The sequence below is a fragment of the Gigantopelta aegis genome, chromosome 2 (assembly GCF_016097555.1).
Source record: "Gigantopelta aegis isolate Gae_Host chromosome 2, Gae_host_genome, whole genome shotgun sequence".
Lineage (NCBI taxonomy): Eukaryota > Metazoa > Mollusca > Gastropoda > Neomphalida > Peltospiridae > Gigantopelta > Gigantopelta aegis.
Window position 1 is genome coordinate 32,681,689 of NC_054700.1, and position 22,404 is coordinate 32,704,092.

The window sequence follows — 22,404 nt, forward strand, 5'->3', positions numbered from 1 at the left end:
AGGCGATCGTTTCACCAATGGGCTACGTCCCGCCCATTTTCTTTACAATACATAATACTTTATAAAACAATTGTTGTATGAAAATATTAGCTCTGTTGCAGAAATTGTGCATGGGATTGTGAAACGGGTGGTTAGTTTTATATTTAAAATGTTAATTGCTTAACAACGGGTGACGTGAAATTTACGTCAATGTGCTAAATGACCTGCAAATCACCTGCAACACAATGTTTCAAATATCTCCTGGAAACAAGTAAATATTTGTGTACGTCGACCTTTAACTATTATCGGTGATGAAATGGAAAGGAATGTGTTGTGCCTAAGGCACGAGCTCTGCCTGCGAGCTACATCCAATATCTCCATTACGCCAACATCATCCCAGTAAATTTTCTGTTAACAGTATAACTTATATCGTCCGAAATACACATATTTCATTTCTTTTATCCTTACAATGCTCCATCTTCTGAAATTATGTAACTCTCTGCGTATACTAGAAGACGTTTGCTTTGTTTAACGACACCACTAGAGCACATTGATTTATTAATCATCAGCTATTGGACGTCAAACATTTGGTCATTTTGACATTAGTCTTAGAGAGGAAACCTGCTACATTTATACTTTAGTAGCAAGGGATCTTTTATATGCACTATCTCATAGACAGGGTAGTACATACCACGGCCTTTGATATACCAGTCGTGGTGCATTGGCTGGATCGAGAAATAGCCCAATGGACCCAGCGATGAGGATCGATCCTAAAGCGACCGCGCATCAAGCGAGTGCTATACCACTGGGCTTCATCCCGCCCCCCATGTATATAACAGATGCCAAACACAGGTAAAACGTAGGACAGATATAACTGCTAGTCGCAAACGTTAACTTACGATGTTTTGTAAGACACTGGCATACCACTGATGTATAATAATATCATGATAATTACATCACTTCTATCCTATGTTTGTAAATATAGAGTAACCGCTGTGTTTTTGTAGTTTCTTCTCTGAGGTTTAAACATCTACTATCCTGCGTTTGCAACCATTAGAATTGTAGATTAATATATCCGCATATAATACCTTAAAGTTGATCAAATCCGTTACAAAGTGTAAGACATAACACATTATAAATTAAATAGTAGATTTTCATCCAAAATTCATTCAAAACTGGGTGCTGGAGTGAAATTTTGTTATTTATTTTATATTCGTAGGGCAATGGAAATACTAGCAAACATCTTCGTTTGTGGGGGCGTTAGGATAGTGCGGTAAAAAAAAATGGGGTAGGGCTTTATCCTCAGGACAGGCTTGGGTGAAAGTCTAGGATATATTTTATAATGGCCTTAGCCTTACATTATATCCATAAATACATTTGCATTCTCTTAACTTTTGTTTAGGGGTTGAACTCCCCCCCCCCCCCAAAAAAAAAACAAAAAAAAACAAACCCTACTAATTTGTTACGTACCAAACTGAACCACTGCAACCATTAGGGTGACAGGAAATGTATTTAATACACCAATATTCATAATCAATGCAGGAGATGGAAGTATACTACACTTTGAAAAATTTAAAAAAAACTATATTGTTAAAAAACATGTTTACAGTGGCTACACGCTTAGGATATCCTATTTAAGACAAAATAGTTCTTCAGCCTTTCATTAGGAGTTTTCTCTCCGTCGAAAGAACCAACTCAACACGTGATTATTATGCTCTAACGTTTCATTCCAACCGTCGGATAACGCCACGTGTTTGACAAACGAAAACTTGCCATGTAGAAAGTAGCATGGCAGGGATTTATAGAAGGCACGAGGTATTTCCCCCTCTAGCCTGTGGTCGTAACGACTAGACTCACACACATCCATATCGTAATTGACCTTCAGGGTGGCCATAGGATCTCTTGGAGCTGGCAACATCATGTCCATAAAAGGTCTTTTTCGTAAAGGAAAAACATCAGACTTCTTGTACACGAAACTATTTTTAAACTTAACATCGCTGTCCCATATATGGGTTTGGTTTTCCACGTAGAAACTGATGTCCACAAAAGGCCAGCTCCACGTATGGTCCCGGATGGGTCTGGACAGCACGGAATAGAACTTCCAACGCCGCTTCTGTTTGATGTCCAAGAAAAAAGACGGCTTTAGGTCTGACAGCAGCTTGTACAGAGTCTGTCTTTGCAGAAGAGGGACTACGATATCGACGTCGTCATCCCAGGGAATGACTCCGTGGTGGCGGAAAGACCCGAGCAGACTTCCGCTGTACAGGAAGTAGACGACGCGGTTGTTTTCCATCGTTGACACGAAACTTTTGAGGATCAGTTTTAAGATCCTTGTGTCCCGTTGCGTCATTTTCTCATAGAACGCTCGAGTGTCTCTGAAGACTTTGACCTTGTTTTTCAAGGTCACATTGGGTAATCGCATGTTTTGTATTGTGAATGGATAATGATAATCGTCTGTTGTGTCATATCTTTGACGTTTTTCGTTTATTACATGCAGTTCTTCTCTCACGAAACTGGAATTGTTATATTTAGTGTCAGAAATGCGTTGCGGACGTTTCTGGTTCGCCAGATGTCTCGGGAACCGTCCCGACACTTCGTAAATACTGGGACACGTTACCACAACCTCGTCCTTCACGTAATACCGCATGTCAAAATTACCCCACCACGAATACAGAAACAGGAAATTTAACATCAGGAGTAGAAACACATATACCACTGTCCTCACCTTCAAAACACACAACCGTACCATATTTCAGTCGTGGTTTTATCACTTTCCAAACCAAAACAAAAATTAACCCTAACACCTGTTAATAAAGAGAATTTTCTCTCTCATTTGTCGCTCAGCCAAATCTTGAACATGGAGTTCGCATAAGAACCATCTTAACAAGTTCTGCGCCAGTTGCTGCACTTTGATCTCTTCACGGTTGAGAAGCATCAATGGAGTGCGACCGAAGCTTTTCGCTTGATGAAGTTCGGCAGGTTATGTTTTTTGGGTTTTTTTTTTTATCTTAATGTAAGAAACAAAGACGAATGGTAGGGTCTTGCTAGAAATGCACACGTCCTACTAAAAACACCCACTTGGGAAACAAATATACACTTCGCAAAATCACATTCACACGACTCTTTATACCACATGTACGTAAACGATCTGTTAAGGACGAGATGAAGTTTCACATATGTTTATCTTAGCAGCATGACTGGAGGGTAAAAACGTCTTCTTATATTTGGTTAGTAGTTTATTCCTACTAGACTGTGCAGTTGCCGTGCTTTGGGTGCACGTGTTTTGCGCTGCATTCACGATTCTGTAAGAAAGCATTGTTTTCTTAACAACTGCCGCGAGGCAGATACGAGCATTCCATTACGTGCAAAACAATCACTGCATTTGTTCTAGGTTAGCTACTTAGCGTGTCCCTCTTCAGTTTGAAACATGTTGCATGTCATTTATATACTATTAACACAAGTCGTATACCGCCTGATACTTCAGTAAGTAATTCCTAATCGTCAGTTTGAAAAGAAAAAAAAATTGCATGTCATTCACGTAATATTAACGTAAGTCTCAGTAAATATTTTTCTAATCGTCAATCCTAAGTGTAGCATTTGCAACGTCTCGTTTCGTTAGAATTCTTCCAAGTTAAAACTTGCAAGTAGTACTTTTTTCAAGAAATAATTTGTATCAATGCTACAGCCACTACTGACGTTGCAATTTTCAATGATTATTTCATAAAACATACTGGGTTTTGTTTCTCAAAACTCAACTGCACAGAGAAAATCGTTACCTGAAGCATTAATTGGTACATCATCATTCATTACTGCTGTCATTACCTCAGCTACAATATTAATATCACATTGCACAAATTCGAATATTTGTTTCAAATATGAAACAACACAGTTTTGTTACCACTACCGCAGTGACAGCATAGTGTTTCCACAATACGTATTTAATCCGCAGACCGCTGGTGTATGGGTGTCCCATCCGCAACAGAACATTACATCTCACGCTACCGTTGATTGTTCCAAGCACTAAGTCTTCTTTCGTAACAACAGTTTACTTCTGCAGTAACCGCAAGAAGTTTCAAAAGACATGTTCCTTGTTTCAAGCACTAATTTTAGAGTGGCATCAAACAACTCCAACGCCAATTTTCTACTTATTTTTTTTTAACCCAAACTTTTTACATGTTTTTACAGCAGTTGTTAGTTCCAAGAATTTCTTCTGTAACAGTAATTATGAAGAAACCGCATCAAGTTGCACAAGGCATGTTTCTTGTTTCAAGCACTAATTTTGGGATGGCATCAAACAAATTCCTGGTGAATTGCTGTAAAATCTTTTCACTGTAATGTCGGTAAACTTTTAAAGTCTTTTAACCGAAACTTTAGAAATATTCCATATGATAGTCTTCAGACTTGTCACTACCACCGTTCCGCCAATGAATCCATCTAATACAAACAACTCTGTCACTTTCTGACAAACTTAAACGCTGAGCTAGCACTTTAGACGTCAATATTAGTGTTATCTGCACGTGCTTATCGGCGGAATAAATTACACTGCGTTAAAACTTACACTCCCCCTTCCGTCGTCTGCCCCCGTATGTTCTTCGCAAACCTCCGTAGCAGGACTGATATCGCACGCCGTGTTGCGCGGCGCTGATTACGTTAAACAATTACTTTGAGAGTCCCAGTCAACGGACATTTCTTTCGTGCTTCCTTGTTGATCGCAGCCGAGCCCGGTCGTCTTTATGCCTGATAGAATCACCCCTATCATCGTGCAAACAGTTTTATGTGTGTGCCATCGGGTTTCGCCAATTACTGAGCGCTGTCTGAACATAAACGAAACCACATTTTAAACTGTTTGTGTGTTTTCTTCCCTCTGGCCCGCTCTCGGCTAGGTGGGTCAGATAACAATTGCTTGTCTTTTGTTTCTCTGGCTGAGCTTTGTCTTCATAGAAGGAAAATAAATTCTCTGAAATAAAGAAATAAATAATATAAAAGTCACAGATGTCTCGTTTTTTTGCTGATCAATGCGTATCAAATGGCATAATATATATATATATATATATATATATATATATATATATATATACACCTGAGGTTGCAGCTTTAAGTATTTCTTCTGAAGAATATGTTTACGGCTGTGTACATCCAAATGATTTTCCAGAGATGACAATAGTTACATACGTGCATAAAACCGTAATACGCAGCTTTTCATTCAAAATATATATCATGGATTAAAAAAATATTACAACCCATCACACTTAGGCTTTGTTTTTAAATGTGTGTTTCTGCGAACGCAGCAAGCATTTTTAAAACTAAATTTTTACCTACATATTAATAAAACAAAAATAAAAAAATAAAACATTAAAGAAAATTAGGAGTCGGCCCTTTTTTCTAGGTAGGGTCGGGTTCCCGGAAACAATTGTTTAACGCCCTAAAGTAAGTTTAAAATGGAATTTAGACATAAGGTGAAGCATCATTAACGACTAGTTCCTCATAAAATGACATGGGTATGTATATATTTGTATTAAACAATACTTAATGTCAGCTTAGCATGCTTAGTATACGTATAAAGGATACTTGTTAACTTCACACTTACTATACGTAAAAAAACTAAACAATACTAGATGTTAGCTTAATATGTTTTCTTGGTATCTTACACAATATTGACCTTTACCCAAGAGGCAGCGTCCCGGGACGTCGTATGACCTTTTTAATCAAAAAGTAAATCTGGCATCAATATCAATATAGGTCTATCGCGGACAAAATGCTCCGTGACGTCACTCGACCCAGGTTCCTTTCATTCAGTAGACCACACAGTTGTGTCTGGCGCATTAGTGGAGTTAAAACTTTGTTTTGTTTAACGACCCCACTAGAGCGCATTGATTAATTCATCACCGGCTTCTGGATGTCAAATGTTTGGTCATTTTGATAAATAGTCTTAGAGAGGAAACCCCCTACATTTTTGCTATTGTCATCTCATTGGGTTTTACGTGCACATTCTGAAAAAGCTGTTGCAGCGCACGCCTGTCCTGGACGCAGGTGCCGGCCTCTGCCAGCTCCTCCGTCTAGGACAGGAAAGGGTTGGGGTGGGTGGGAGAGGGTACCGCCCGCGCTGGCAAGCGCAAGAGAGCACCAGAGAGCGGGATTTTACCATTAGTAGCAAGGGATCTTTTATATGAACTTTTCCTCAGACAGAACATCACATACTCCGGCCGTTCATATACCAGTCGTGTGGCACTGGCTGGGACGAGAAAAAAAAACAATCAGAGCATGTGTCCACTGACGGGGTTCGATCATGTGACCAGAGCACATCATGCGAACCCTTTATCGACTGAACTAGATCCAGTTCCCTACTGGTAAAGTCAGCCTGGTGTGTTAGGGCTTTAAAGACCGATTTCAATTAGTAATTTTTTTTTTTTTTTTTTTTTTTTTTTTTTTTTTTTTTTTTTTTTTTTTTTTTTTTTTTTTAGTTAGATCTGAGGTAAGTGAGTGTAATGATTTTTTTTAAACTTCAAACGAATGTTCCAGTACTAACAAATATCTTATTCAAAGTGGTGGTATATGTTTTTCTGGCACGTCATCAAACGTTTGACGCCTATATATAACCCATGATTAAGCAATAATAAGATAAACGATAAAGATAAAACTTTATTGCATAGAGATATTCCACATACGGAACTGGATGCAAAACATATGCACAAACAAGACATACAAACAGCATACTATTCTAATGACTAAATAAGGATTAATTATGGGCAATAGATGTATGTGCATGTTATTGGTGAACTCCTAGTCATACAAATACACCCGTTTCCTTTTGTTCCCAAACCATTACCACCCCCACCACCCCCCGCAACCTCTTTTTCGTTTCTCTCTTGCTTTACTTACTTAGCTTTTCTTTCCTTTCCTTTCCCGTCGCTTTCCTTAAATCTCACTGAACCTTCGTAGGGCCCAATATATCACATCTTCTTTTCGTGAACAACACTGCACCCTCTCAGGGCCTCCTCATATCGAAAACACTTTAGGAAACATAACTGTCACTTGTAACTTTTGAGTGATTCTCAAAAACCGTCTCAGAACTCGCACTTCGCCAAGAGTTGGTCCTGATTTATGTGGAAATCGCGTTTCTCACAGACACTTCACAAACATTAAGAGCAGACGAGATCCCCCGTATCTTTGCCAGGGATAGGCACTGGACTGCGTCGAGCTGATCGCAGTTCGGAGGGTCAGAGTGGCGATAAGACGGAGAGGATTTAGTTAATTATACAGGCGATGCTTATCAGAGTAAAGCCACAGAGGGATCAAAGTGGCGACCATCAAGTTGTTCACAGTGTGTGAATTTTTCTTGGGCGCATCTAGGGAGGTAGGAGGTGTCCGAAGGTGTGCTAGCTTGGGCGGATCTAGAAGGGGTCCAAAGTGTCCGCCCCCCCCCCCCCTTCAAATTTGAGAAGTGCCCCTTTTATTTAGGATTTTTAGGTTTTTACTAGTTTTTGGGTTTGTTCTGATAGTCGGTCGAGCGTTCGCCTGGGGTGCTTTGGGTGCTAGTGTCGAACCCCCGTTGGTGGATCCATTTTCTGATTGGGATTTCTCGCATCCCAATCAGTACTCGACAACTGGCATATTAAAGTCCGTGGTGTGTGCTGTCTTGTTTGTGAGAATATGCACACAAACATTCCTAGTTGCTAATGGAAATTTTTAGCGGGTTTCCTCTAAGACTATATCGGGTGGTCCAAAAAACCACCTATGACCCTACTAAATATGGAAGTGTATTACTATATAAATATTTGCCCGATGATTTTTAAATAATTCCATATTCAGTAGAGTTATCGGGTTTTTTTCTGGCCACCCAACATGCCAGAATTACCAAGTGTTCGACATCCAATAGCCGATAATTAATAAATCAATGTGCTCCAGTAGTATCGTTAAACAAAACAAAAACAGCGTCGAGCTGATCGCCGTTTGGAGGGTCAGAGTGGAGATTAGACATGGAGGATTTGATTTAGCTGGTTACTTCAATAGGCGATGCTTATCAGACTAAACACACACACGAGGATCAAAGTAGTGACCATCAAGTTGTTCACAGTGTGTGAAGGTTTCTTGGTGCTCTAACAGGCGAATCTAGGGTTTGACCACAAAAGAAGGGGTTAAAAAGCGTGCTAAGAACTTGCTTTCTCTGTGCTTGGTATGATGGATTGGTGAAATCCCGTATTTAATAGTTATCGAAACCCCACCCCCACCCCAAAAACAACAACAACAACAACAAACAAACCGAATCCCCCCACCCCCACCCACCCACCACCATCAATAACATGTGAAGCGAACCGGCCTAGGTGGTGTTGTGGTTACGCCATCGGACTGCAGGCTGGTAGGTACAGGGTTTGCAGCCAGGTACCGTCTCCCACCCAGAGCGAGTTTTTAAGGGCTCAGTGGGTAGGTGTAAGGCCTCTACACCCTCTTCTCTCTCACTAACTACTAACCAACTAACAACTGGACAGACAGCCCAGATAGCTGAGGTGTGTGCCCAGGACAGCGTGCTTTAACCTTAATTGGATATAAGCACGAAAATAAGTTAAAATGAAATGAATGTAAAGCGATGTTTCTTTAATGATCTACGATTTACATGTATATAATTATCACGGTGCATTAAACTATTTGTCAATTCGAGACCAAGAAGGCACACACAATAAAATAACCGAACATTCCCCACTATTTATTCAACACCTCCTCCCTGCCTCCAATCAATAAAGAAACTGTGTAGAATTTTGGGGCGGGACGTAGCCCAGTGGTAAAGCACTCGCTCAATGCGCGGTTGGTCTGGGATCGATCCACGTCGGTGGGCCCATTGCGCTATTTCTCGTTCCAGCAAGTGCACGTCGACTGGTATATCAAAGGCAGTGGTATGTACTACCCTGTCTGTGGGATGGTGTATATAAAAGATCCCTTGCTGCTAATCGAAAAGAGTAGCCCATGAAGTGGCGACAGCGGGTTTCCTCTCTCAATATCTGTGTGGTCCTTAACCATGTGTCTGACGCAATATAACCGTAAATAAAATGTGTTGAGTGAGTCGTTAAATAAAACATTTCTGTGTAGAATTTTATCAGTTAACTCGTTTCATACAGATAGAACGTTTCCTCTCTCTCTCTCTCTCTCTCTCTCTCTCTCTCTCTCTCTCTCTCTCTCTCTCTCTCTCTCTCTCTCTCTCTCTCTCTCTCTCTCTCTCTCTCTTGCTATGTCTATGTCTCTGTATGTCTGTCTGTCTGTATATCTCTATATCTACCCCCTCCTCCCCCCCCCCCCCACCCTTAGTGACGAAGTAACCACTCTCACTCTCTATCTGGCGGCCAATCCAAATCCAAACGGTTTTAACAGGCCCACATTTTTTAAGGTTCAGGCATGCCCACCCAGGCCGCTGCCTCTTGTTAGACAGGTGGCTTGGTCCAGGGTGCATGGGAGCCGTGTGAACACGAAGTTAGTCTCATACAGCACCTGCCATTGGTTAACGAGTGCGCGACCCGCGATACACCGACACAGTCTTCTGTTACTACTATCCGAGATAAAATGTCGGAGATTAGATTAGTGGTGTGCTCAGCCATGTCTAATGTTATTTTGGTGGTTTGCTGTAATGGAACGTCTATGGTTTGGTAGGATGGTAAGGGGCGTATGTTGTGAACACTGTGTGTTTCTCACTTCCACTATTGTGTATAATTAAGGTCTCGAAATAGTTTTCATGAATGTAATGATTCGAAATTTTAAAAAGAAGAAAAAAGAAATTATTCTGTGCGTTTAGTGATGTCCAAAAGGCATTTGATACGATATCCAGAAGCTAAAATATAAATGGCAAAATGCTTAGAATAATATATATATATATATATATATATATATATATATATATATATAAATGTATCAAGGCATAAAATTCTGTATCAGTATAAATATCGAATGCTCACAATTATGCTTCTGCAATACCGGAGTCCGCCAGGGTGAAAATATGTCACTTGTCTTATTTTCACTTTCTTTAAATGACCTAGAAAACCACCTACTAAATTCTAACTGCTTAGGGGTAGCCACCGCTATAGATGAACACGATTGCTTTCCTAGACATCGGTATCCACTTACTTTGTCTCCTGTATGCCGACGATACTGTACTACTAGCAACTAATGCTCACGATTTACAAAATAAAACTAAATGCTTTTTTGGAATATTGCAAAAAAAGGAAATTTAAAGTAAATAGTGAAAAAACTAAAATAATAATATTTAATGAAAATGCAAATGACTATAAGAAAAAGTTTACTCTTGGATATAAGTCTCTTGAAAATGTTAAAGAATACAAATATTTAGGGTTAACATTCACTAAGTAAAACAAATTTAAAATAACAAAACAAGCTTACACTATTTGACTTAATGGTCCTCCCAATACTTTTGTATGACTGTGAAATCTGGGGATACGAAAATGTGGACATAATAGAAAGTATTCATATAAATTTTCTTAGACGATTATTGCCGGTAAAAAAGGGTACACCTATTTTCATGTTATATGGGGAACTTGGTAGAACGCCGCTAAAACTAATTATAGATCAAAGAATTATAGGATTCTGGACCCGTATAGTTAAAGGTAAATCTACAAAAATCTCTCATTTACTTCTTAATTATATGATAAAAGACACTACTGCAAATGGGCACAGCTGTAACTGGCGAAAAAACTTAATACACCTGTTAAACAACCTAGGCATGACCGATATTTATATGTCGAAGAATTTCCCATCCATAAAAATACAAACTGAGCATGTTAAACGAAGGCAATTAGACCAGTATCTACAAACATGGCATAAGAACATCGAGTCTACATCCAAAGGCAAAACATATTTTATTTTTAAACAAACTTTAAATTTGGAAAAATACTTTATTAAATTAGTTGACAAATTATGGACCATCCTTCTGAAATTCAGAATATGTAATCCCTATCTATCTATAGAAACAGGACGCTGGAATAGCATCCCAGTCGAAAACAGATTATGTACATTGTGCGAAGAAAATGATATTGGAGATGAATATCACTATTTTTTTAAATGTAATTATTTTATGAATACACGCAGAATGCTTATAAAGCCATATTATTATTTTAAAAACTTGCACACTGAAATTCAAAGAACTGTTTAATTGTAATAGCATAAGTACCCTCCGTAAAATGTCAAAATTCATCTCTGAAATTGCAAGTAAATTCAGTAAACCATAGATAAACATCTTCAATATCATTTGATACTTTTAAAAGTACTAACTTGTAAAAATATGTCTGCCATATTTGAATGTCTTGTCACCATGTGTCTTCATTTGAAAAAATTATATATAGCTATTTTGAATTATGTTTGTATATATTTTAGGAAGAGCTCCTGTTGTCATCTTGTCACTGTAAATAACTATTGTACAATAATTCCTCATATGCTGTCGTTTGACGACCTGGGTGTACCGAAATAAAGTTTCAAGTTACACGCCCACCCTCAAACTCTATATAAAGCAAACATATAACGTATTTATTACTGCACGATAAGCTGTATTAAACTATTAACAAAATATCATGTTTACTAGTTTTCGCAATTGTATTATATCTGTACTACTACCAATATTGTAATTACAGACCTACTATTTTTGCTCCTGTAAATCACATGTCCTCATATGCCGTACAATACGGCCTGAGTAAAGTTTGTTTTATTTAACGACACCACTAGAGTACATTGATTTTTTATCTTATCATCGGCTATTGGACGTCAAACATATGGTCATTCTGACACTGTGTTTTAGAGGAAACCCGCTGTCGCCACATAGGCTACTCTTTTACGACAGGCAGCAAGGGATCTTTTATTTGCGCTTCCCACAGGCAGGATAGCACAAACCATGGCCTTTGTTGAACCAGTTATGGATCACTGGTCGGTGCAAGTGGTTTACACCTACCCATTGAGCTTTGCGAAGCACTCACTCAGGGTTTGGAGTCGGTATCTGGATTAAAAATCCCATGCCTCGACTGGGATCCGAACCCAGTACCTACCAGCCTGTAGACCGATGGCCTAACCACGACGCCACCGAGGCCGGTATACGGCCTGAGCGTAATAAAATATTGTCTTGACTTATCTTGTTTACGGACATCTGAGCACATCGTTGATGCAAGTAGGTGTTTAATATGTGATCAATTGCATTACTGTGCACACAGAATGAAAGAAGAAACCCGCTGTAGACACACAGGCTAAGATTAAACCTGCATACCATTATTTTGTTAAATAATTAAAAACATAATAATAATGCAACCATGCAGGTCCCGTATTGCATATTTTCAACAATAAGATGAAGTTTGTTTTTGTTTAACGACACAACTAGAGCAAATTGATTTAGTAATTATTGGCCATTGGATGTGAAACATTTGGTAATTTTCACATAGTCTCAGAGAGGAAACCCGCTACAGTTTTCCAGTAGTAGAAAGGGATATTTTATATGCACCATTCCACAGTCTGTGATATACCAGTCGTGGTGTACTGGCTGGAATCAATATTTTAACGGCTGTGTGAAACGTTGTTGTACCTCTGCAACAATAAGAGTGTTCAGAAATATATTAAAATTGTTTATATGCCAAGAATTAATAGCAGCAAACGCTATTTTGTGTGAACTTTTATATAGATATGGAAGCACATAATATATGTTATGTAACACTTGCTAGATCGCGAAGCAGTGTACTGCATCCACAAAGAACCGACTTCATGCAACACATCAGTCCAGCGCTCTAACCATTTGACTATATTTACAATGCATTCCTGGCAGGAAAAAGCGTTTGTTAGTACACGCCACCAGTATACCGTATTTTTCCAATAAATAATCGTATATAAATCAAGAGTTGTCTCGCGCAACTAGTAAGACGAAGTCCAGAATGATACGCCAGATGGCGCTAAACATAAATAAGTCCGGCCCATGTGGACGAAGAATGTGTTAGTATCTAAAACAGATTACTTCTTTCCCCTGCTTGTTCTGATGTAGTCAAGATGTCTTCCTATAATGGACGCCAGGTGTATGATGGAATCTGTACGAATACTTCCATCTAAAGGAGATTTATTGTGTGGCTTGCTTTCTATTTTTAATTTATTATTTCCCGTTACAGCCAGTGTTCCATGATATACTAGCATATATCAAAGGCCATGGTATGTGCTGCTCTGACTGTGGGAAAGTGTATACAAAAGGATTCACTGAGGCTGGATGGTGAGAATAGCAATCAGAGCCGTTTTAGTGCACAGGCCGACCAGATTAAGTCCTGGGGCGCGAAATTTTAGGGGACGGCAAAATCTTGACCAAAAAATAGTGTTTTTTTGTTGTTGTTTGTTTTTTGGGGTGGGTTTGTTTGTTTGGGTTTTTTTGTTTTGCTTGTTTTTTTAGTTTTTTGCATGCTGCACAAAAGACAATTTTTCCATTAAAATTATACAGTAGCATCTACTCTTTATGCCAAATCCATCCACCCCACCCCCCACCCCCGTTCATTCATCCACCTATCCCTAAATGTGTCCACTGAGCAGTAGAATATATACACTCTTTATTCCATATGACACCCTTCCCCCCCCCCCACCTCCCACCCCACTAATGTTCACCCGCTTATTCCTAAAACTGATTAGCATCTATTAATCTAATCTGCGGTAGTTTTTATCTTACTAATTTCGAGAAGGACCACTAAAGTGCATTGTGTAGTGAGTCTAACTGGCCTAACTGACTGACGACAGCCTTCCTGATATTACGATTATGGTTTTGGGGGTGGGTGGGTGGATTTTTGCAAAACTATTAGTGGTGAGGGGGGTGGGGGGAGGGGGGCAAAACTATTAGTGGCCAAGAGTCGCCAAAATACTTTTAAAATGTCTCTCAGAGAGATCTTATGTATTGGCGGGGTTTTCTTGTTTTGGTTGTTTGTTTCGAGGTTGTTGGGGTTTTGTTTTCGTTTTTCCCCCTTTCTTATGCTAGGATCAGACTACCAACTGCTACTGATTTCTACGACTGTCCATTTGGTAGTCTGAGTGCTTTGCACCTTGATTCTCGCCGTATAACCCATCAGTGGTTAATCTGAGCGCACCCGTCATAAGAACACAACCATCGAGTTGGCCAACGTCCTGCTGGCAGTTGGTAGTTTGAGCCTAACATTTCTCTACAGGCAATACAATACGTACGCCATATTTGCCGCTCTTTTTATTCTCAGGGGCATAGCGTGATCTGGACCTGGGAGGGGTGGGTGGGTGTTCGAAAATGAACCACGTGGACTTTTTTCTATTTTGTTTTTGTACCACCAGAAACTCCATATGTATAAACCTGTATGTTTTAGTTCTGAAAGCGGACCATTTGCTTCAGCAGGGGTGGGGGGTGGGGGTGGGGGGGGGGGGGGGGGGGGGGGTGGGGGTGGGGGGGAAGGAGGGGGGGGGAGGAGGTGGGGGGGTCGTCCGAACCCCCTAGCCTACGCCCTTGATTCTCATTTTCACAAACTTATACATCTGCCCTTATATAATGTGAATGGAGTGTAAAATTACGTATCTAACAAATCACACGATAATCTTACACCAGTCTAATGGAGCTGCAGACACACAAACCCTGCTAGAGTAATAGAGAGAGATTCCATTGCAAAGTGGCCGACGTTTCGTTTATGTTTTGTTTTGGGATTTTTTTTTCTTTATTCTTTCTTGCGTTTACGGTAACACGGTCACCTGATAGAGGAAGCATGCAAGTTTGATAATGGCCTAGCTGGATCCGTGTTTCTTGTTAGTCAAATTAGCCAAATATGTTAAATTAATAAAAAGGGTAACATTACCACTTTAAATATTAGCTTCTACCGGCGTTATCGCCATAGTGCATGTGTTTTTAATGATCGTTCCATTAGCCCTGCTTAAACGACAGTTTAAAAGTATTTAACTGCTTGGGGCAGTGGATAACCAGAACCATTGTTTGTACATTGTATAAACTGTACATGTATAGGTTGGCACGTACAGGAGCGGATTAAGGATTTTTCGGGGGAGGGGGTGCAACATATAAAAAGGACACGTCCAGTATTCAATGAGGGGAAGCATTGTTTATAAAGGTTATCTACGGTATTATCGACATGTGTATGTTTATCTTCCACACAAATAATAAACTGACCTAGATGTTACAGGCTCTCCATAGCATTGGATTTCTCGTGGCATTTAAAATTTCGGGGGAGGTTGCGCACCCCAGAACCTTCCCTTTAGATCCGCGCCTGACATACATTTCCCCCTTCTATATGGGTGTTGTTTTTAGTTTATAATGGTTCTACGATTTGAACTTAAAATTGTGTCCAGATGTAGTTCATTAAATATTGTGTATCGTTGTGTTGACAGGAGTGAGAGTTAGCTCAGTCGGTTAAGCGTTCGCCTGAGGTGTTTGCGTCGCAGGATCGAACAATATCGGTGGATCCATTCAACTGATTGTTTTTTTCTCGTTCCAACCAGTGCACCACAACTGGTTAAAGGTCTTGGTATGTGCTTTCCTGTCTGTGGGAAATTGCATATAAAAGATCGCTTGCTGCATCAGGAAAAATGTAGCGGGTTTCCTTTGATGGACCCGTTGGGTTATTTCTCGTTTCAGCCAGTACACCACTACTGGTATATCAAAGGTCGTGGCATGTGCTATCCTGTCTATTGGTTATTGCATATAAAAGATCTCTTGCTACTAATGGAAAAATGTAATGTGTTTTCTCTCTAAGACTACAAACCGGCCTCGGTGGCGTAGTGGTTAGGTCATCGGTCTACAGGCTGGTAGGTACTGGGCTCGGATCCCAGTCGAGGCATGGGATTTTTAATCCAGATACCGACTCCAAACCTTGAGTGAGTGCTTCGCAAGGATCAATGGGTAGGTGTAAACCACTTGCACCGACCAGTGATCCATAACTGGTTCAACAAAGGCCATGGTTTGTGCTATCCTGCCTGTGGGAAGCGCAAATAAAAGATCCCTTGCTGCTGATCGAAAAGAGTAGCCCATGTAGTGGCGACAGCGGGTTTCCTCTCAAAATCTGTGTAGTCCTTAACCATATGTCTGACGCCATATAACCGTAAATAAAATGTGTTGAGCGCGTCGTTAAATAAAACATTTCTTTCTTTCTTTCTCTAAGAATATAATTCAGAAGTACCGGTGAAGTCGGAGGTGGGGTGCGTAGGCATTGACGGAGCAAGGATTTTATTGGGGTGGAGTACCCAAACAAACAACCACCCTTGTAAATCATGTTAGGACTGTAAACGAAGCCAGTGTACAAGTCCAGGCTATTCTCCTCCCAGGCTATGCCAATGCATATTAATAAGAATGTACTAGAATTGTTCGCGATGTTAATTCAGTTCTGTCCATTTTAGTCCACGGGCGTAGGCAGGTGCCACAAAGTGTGTGGGGGGGGGGGGGGGGGGGAGGGGGGGGGGGAGGGAGGGGGAGGGGGCACACACACGTATATATCAAAATTCGAAGTACCCGAACAATCCAGTGTTTAGTAGATGATTATAATTCATTTATTAACATGTTTAATGGAGAACATGCAATTGGTCAGCTTCGTGTTTCTTATTACCACATGGATCATACGTCAGTGTACTTTTGCAAATAGTAGGCGCCCTTTTTAAGCATTATACCCCCTCCCTATAAAAAAAAAGACCCACCACTGCATCGGCCCCTGCCTGTTGTAATAATATTTTTAAAAATACAACACGGACCCCACCCCTCCTCATCCGCTAGTTTCACAGCCTCGTTGTGACCACTACTCAATTTCACGCTGGATCCGCCACTGACACACTTTGCAAAATCCTGGACCAGCTCCTGATTTTACATATTGTTAAAAGTTGGTGTTTAAACATTGTATATGTACCATACTTACTCGCATCTGTGACACAAAAACAGGCTTCAAAAGTTCAATTCGGCCTTGTTTAGTGTCATGTACATCATTGAGAACATACACAATCGTCCCCAATACAGTCTAGGTTGAATTTGATAAACTTGTGTTAACGTTTCAAAATATACCTTAATCTATATTTTATTGCAATTCCGGAAATGGTATTCTGCTGCGCATGCGTACAAGTAAAGTGTGATGGCGCTTTTATATCCAGTAAAGATGATCAACTGTGACAAACTCTGTCAGTTTACATAAGTTGATGTTTGTATCTACATTAGCACAATTATTTGGCTGTGCCACTCCACGACTGGAATGTCAAGATTAGGCGCTACTAGTGTTTGTGGAATGTCACTTATTAACAATCCTTTTTTATTCTGTATATATTATCAGCATTCTTTTCTTCTTGCCATCGGTGTTATATTTGTTTGTTTTTTGTTTGTTTGTTTGTTTGTTTGTTTGTTTGTTTGTTTTTATTTATTTGGGTTAGATTTGTTTGTTCGTCCGTTTATCCTTCCGTCCATATAGTTTTGATGATAAATACTAATGACTTTGTTTGTTTCACGGCACCACTAGAGCATATTTATTTATTTATTAATCATCGGCTATTGGATGTCAAACATTTGATAATTTTTATCATATATTTTAAGCACAATCCCACAGACAGGATAACACATACCACGGCCTTTGTTACACCAGTTGTGAAGCAATACTAATAAGTAAGTAAATAATTAAATGAATGTATAAATGAATGAATGAATGAATGAATGAATGAATAAATAAAAATGTTTTCAAAATCTATATATTGATAATACATTTCTAAATAATATATTTAAGTTTTATTGTGCACGAATAAGAAGATCCATCAGTATAAAAGGAAAACATTTTCTAACATAGCATTCGTATTTCACAAAATACCTGAAACACTTTCTACTTATTGTGGATTTTGACATTTAAATGTACAAAGATGTCACGAAAATACCTCAAATGACGAACATATTGTGGACTGTTTTTACAATCAGTATTTCCGTTCCTCGTGTGCCAGTCTACTAAAAGCACCTGTCAACACGTGCAAACAGTAAAGGAAGCGTTCAGCGTGTTGCCGTGTTCCTGTCGTGTCACTGTATTCATACGTACAGCGTCGTGGGCGCATGGGCAAACTTGGTTTACACGCATATAAAATGGTATTTTACAAAGCGCGGCCTGGGTGGTGAAGTGGCTAAGCCGTTGGACATAAGGGTGGTAGGTACTAGGTTCGCATCCTAGTACCGACTCCCACCCAGGGCGAGTTTAACGACTCAATGGGTAAGAATAAGGCCACTACACCCGACTTTTGCAGGGTTAAAAATTAGCAGTCGCCCAGTCACCCGTGGCAACATTTATTAGCTAAGGGCGACTAAGAATTTTACAAAGATGGGAGACCATCGATTTTAGGGTCTGGCGAATATGGTGCCAGTTAAAAAAAAGAAACGCACTGAAACTGAATTGAATGTGACAAAACACACCGCGTCTGCCCTGGCGCGAATTACAGATCTGACTGAAGACATAGAACATGAAATAAGAACAGATCAGATCTAAAGTCTTGACACCCAAGACTCACATGATGACATATCCGTCCAAAGATTACTGTAACAAACAATAAGTACGCTTTTATGCTTTGTAATATGAAAAAAAAAACCATGTACGTATATTTTGGTAAAATGTTCGGTTTTTCACAGATTTATTTTGATTTCGACATTTATTTTATTAGTACCCTACTACTGTAGCATTTAAATATCAAAATTAACACACACACACACACACACACACACACACACACACACACACACACACACACACACACACACACACACACACACCACAACACATTATTAAATTAATACATTTTACGGAGGCAGAAAATATTAAATTTGAGACTATAGTCCGTTTGCGTCAAAAGGGCACAGAAAGAAAGAAATGTTTTATTTAACGACGCACTCAACACATTTTATTTACGGTTGTATGGCGTCAGACATATGGTTAAGAACCACACAGATTTTGAGAGAAAACCCGCTGTCGCCACTACATGGGCTACTCTTCCGATTAGCAGCAAGGGATCTTTTATTTGCGCTTCCCACAGGCAGGATAGCACAAACCATGGCCTTTGTTGAACCAGTTATGGATCACTGGTCGGTGCAAGTGGTTTACACCTACCCATTGAGCCTTGCGGAGCACTCACTCAGAGTTTGGAGTCGGTATCTGGATTAAAAATCCCATGCCTCGACGGATCCGAACCCAGTACCTACCAGCTTGTAGACCGATGGCCTGCCACGACGCCACCGAGGTCGGTCAAAAGGGCACAGATGAATTGGCATGCAACTTCATAAGAAATAAAGATAAAATTCATATAAAAACATATTAATTTATTACGTTTCAAGCCCATACCATCTCAAACTAAAATTTTGAGGAAAACATATCAGTCCAAATTAAAAAGAAAAATCTTTACAAATTACCATCAAACTGCATAGGTTAAATCTTCTTTGGTGATACATGTGTTAGGGCAATTCATGGAAAATCCAAGGTACTCAGTAATACATGACCAGGGCCGTATCTCTGCACAATTCGAGTCAAATGAGCATTTGGCAAAATAGTGGATGATTCCATGGATCTCTATCTAGTGCCTCGTATATAGGAGGACAGCCACTCCCGAGGAAATTTTTTACTAAAAATTTCATCCCTCTTGCATCGGTACAAAGTTTATTCCATCCCTCTTGCATCACCACAAAGAGGACTGCCACTCCCAGAATAGATTACTGAAGCACGCGCAGTTCTACCTTTAGTTCTTTCTGCATTATATTTTACTTCATAGAAAATGCAAGTCAAGCTGCATGCCTTGGCTTTCCTAGCATTTTGCTTACTAACCAATAACAATTAACCCACTGTCATGGACAGACAATCCAGACAGTTGCCCCAAGTTCAGCCAGCAAACGAACGCGAATTATTTGATTGGTCATTTGGTTTACCGCGAAGAGCATAAACCGGTCTAGTGGACGTTTGTCTGCAAGGTCTGGCTGAACTCAGACGAGCCCCAAGTTCAGCTAGCAAACGTTTCGCTAACGTTCGCGAACTATTTGATTGGTCATATGGTTTACCGCGAAGAGCATAAACCAGTCTAGTGGACGTTTTTCTGCTCGGTCTGGCTGAACTCAGCTCAGATGTGTGTACCAAAGTCCACGTTTTGCGAAGTGATCTTAGCGCTCAGATCATCTTAAGTGCATAAGGTAGCCATGTACATAAGATGATCTTAGCGCTAATATCGCTTCGCAAAACGGAACCCACTGGGTTATCTTAGCACAACTATCGTCGTAAATACCTACCATCGCAACCTTATTTTTTTCTACGACCGCCAGTCCGTTCCACGACGCGGCGTAGCTTAATATCGTTGTAAATTACGGTGAAAATTTACAATCGGTACGAAGCAGTTATAAGCCATTAACGTAGATGTCAAATGTAGAGCTGGGCGGTATTGAAATTTCAAGTTCGGTATCGGTATTGTGGGAGTGATTTACCTCGGTATCGGTATGGTATTCGGTATTGACATAGTACTGATAACTATACCCATATCAAACAATATTTTATGTATACCTACCTCTAAACGAATGCCCAAGTTAGAGCCTTTTTCCTTGTTTATATCCAACCCATTTTTTTGTTTAGGATAGGTAGGTATTCCAACAGGTATTCATGGTCGACCACCGGCCTCGGTGGCATCGTGGTTAGGCCATCGGTCTACAGGCTGGTAGGTACTGGGTTCGGATCCCAGTCGAGGCATGGGATTTTTAATCCAGATACCGACTCCAAACCCTGAGTGAGTGCTCCGCAAGGCTCAATGGGTAGATGTAAACCACTTGCACCAACCAGTGATCCATAATTGGTTCAACAAAGGCCATGATTTGTGCTATCCTGCCTGTGGGAAGCGCAAATAAAAGATCCCTTGCTGCTAATCGGAAAGAGTAGTCCATGTAGTGGCGACAGCGGGTTTCCTCTCAAAATCTGTGTGGTCCTTAACCATATGTCTGACGCTATATAACCGTAAATAAAATGTGTTGAGTGCGTCGTTAAATAAAACATTTTTTTTTTTTTTTTCATGGTCGACAAATACCTTTCATTCGCACAAAGTGCATATATTTATTTTTCAGTCAGTTCTTTGGAAGTACTGTACGACGCGTTCTTCTCATCGGCCATTTTGTGGGCAATGTAGTGTCGTCAGATGTATTTTTAGTGTTTTACTTAATGGCGGGAATACTTATTTTTCAATACCGAAATGTTCGGTATTTTGAGATTTGCTCGGTACGGTAAATCGGTATTGACACGATACCGATACCGAACGGTATATACCGAATACCGCCAAGCTCTAGTCAAATAGCAGTTAGATGATGATTTGATCATTTTCTAAGAAGGATACTAACTTTTTGAGTCAAAACGGATCTAATACATACCAAATACATTTTATGAAACTCGGCGTTCTATGAAAAACATTCTAGACCAAACGACCTTTACACGAAAACACGGGTGATAACTCCCATGTCTTATACATTATCGCTTAGCAAATAAACTGTGCACAGTTACTTCATGGTTGTCGGATACCGATGAATACATCCAAGATGTTCCGAAAAGTCGGTAACCAATGTATTATTTAACTAATTCCCACTTCTTCGCAAAGAATATATTAATCATTAATGGGGCACTTACGACTACCGTAAGGTGGCTGTGTGGAACGGCTGCAAAGTTTAAGGTGCCAGTTGTAAAACTCACCTCGAGTCACTACAATGGACCTTAGCTACAATTATTTCGTGGAACGGGGCCCCGAACAACAAAATAACGACAATAAGTAAATGAATGACCGAAAAGCTTCGTGGCAACTCGACCTGATCCTTCGGAGGATGTCCGGATTGTTACATAAGCACTATTTAAAACAAAACAGAACCTATAGAATCAGTCATTACCTGTGACCCTATCTCACTCTAAATTATTATTCATTCATTTCAACTTATTTTCGTGCTTATATCCAATTAAGGTTCAAGCACGCTGTCCTGGGCAGACATCTCAGCTACCTGGGCTGTCTGTCCAGGACAGTGGGTTAGCTGTTAATTGGTTAGTGAGAGAGAAGAGGGTGTAGTGGCCTTACACCTACCCATTAAGCCCTTAGGAACTCGCTCTGGGTTGGAGCCGCTACCGGGCTGCGATCCCTGTACCTACCAGCCTGTAGTCCGATGGCTTAACCACTGCTCCACCGAGGCCGGTCTAAATTATTAGCCACATTTAACACATCTAAAGGACACTTACAAAATCGCCCTCAATCAATGCAATGATGTTTCAGTATTTGAAACCTGCTCAGTACGACACTGGCTCCGCCCACCCATATCTTCAGACCTCCTCCATCGCAGATGCCTACTAACATGGTTCACTGTCAACAGTCAGCCACATTGTTTTATAGTTAAAAATTCAACGAAAAGTTTTTCAATTTTTCAATGGATTTAGATACTTTTAGGTGTTAGTATAACATTTA

General features: G+C 40.0%; 1 protein-coding gene across 1 annotated transcript; it reads right to left on the bottom strand.

The window, feature by feature from the left end:
* Nucleotides 1-1,425: 1,425 nt before the first annotated feature.
* On the bottom strand, nucleotides 1,426-3,054 carry LOC121377857. The gene has a single exon (XM_041505959.1). It carries the CDS (start codon nucleotides 2,726-2,728, stop codon nucleotides 1,643-1,645), a length of 1,086 nt encoding a protein of 361 aa, XP_041361893.1. The 5' UTR covers nucleotides 2,729-3,054; the 3' UTR covers nucleotides 1,426-1,642.
* Nucleotides 3,055-22,404: the final 19,350 nt, after the last annotated feature.

Bases quoted from the DNA above. Each gene is read 5' to 3' on its own strand.
- LOC121377857 (XM_041505959.1), bottom strand. From the start codon at position 2,728: ATGGTACGGTTGTGTGTTTTGAAGGTGAGGACAGTGGTATATGTGTTT.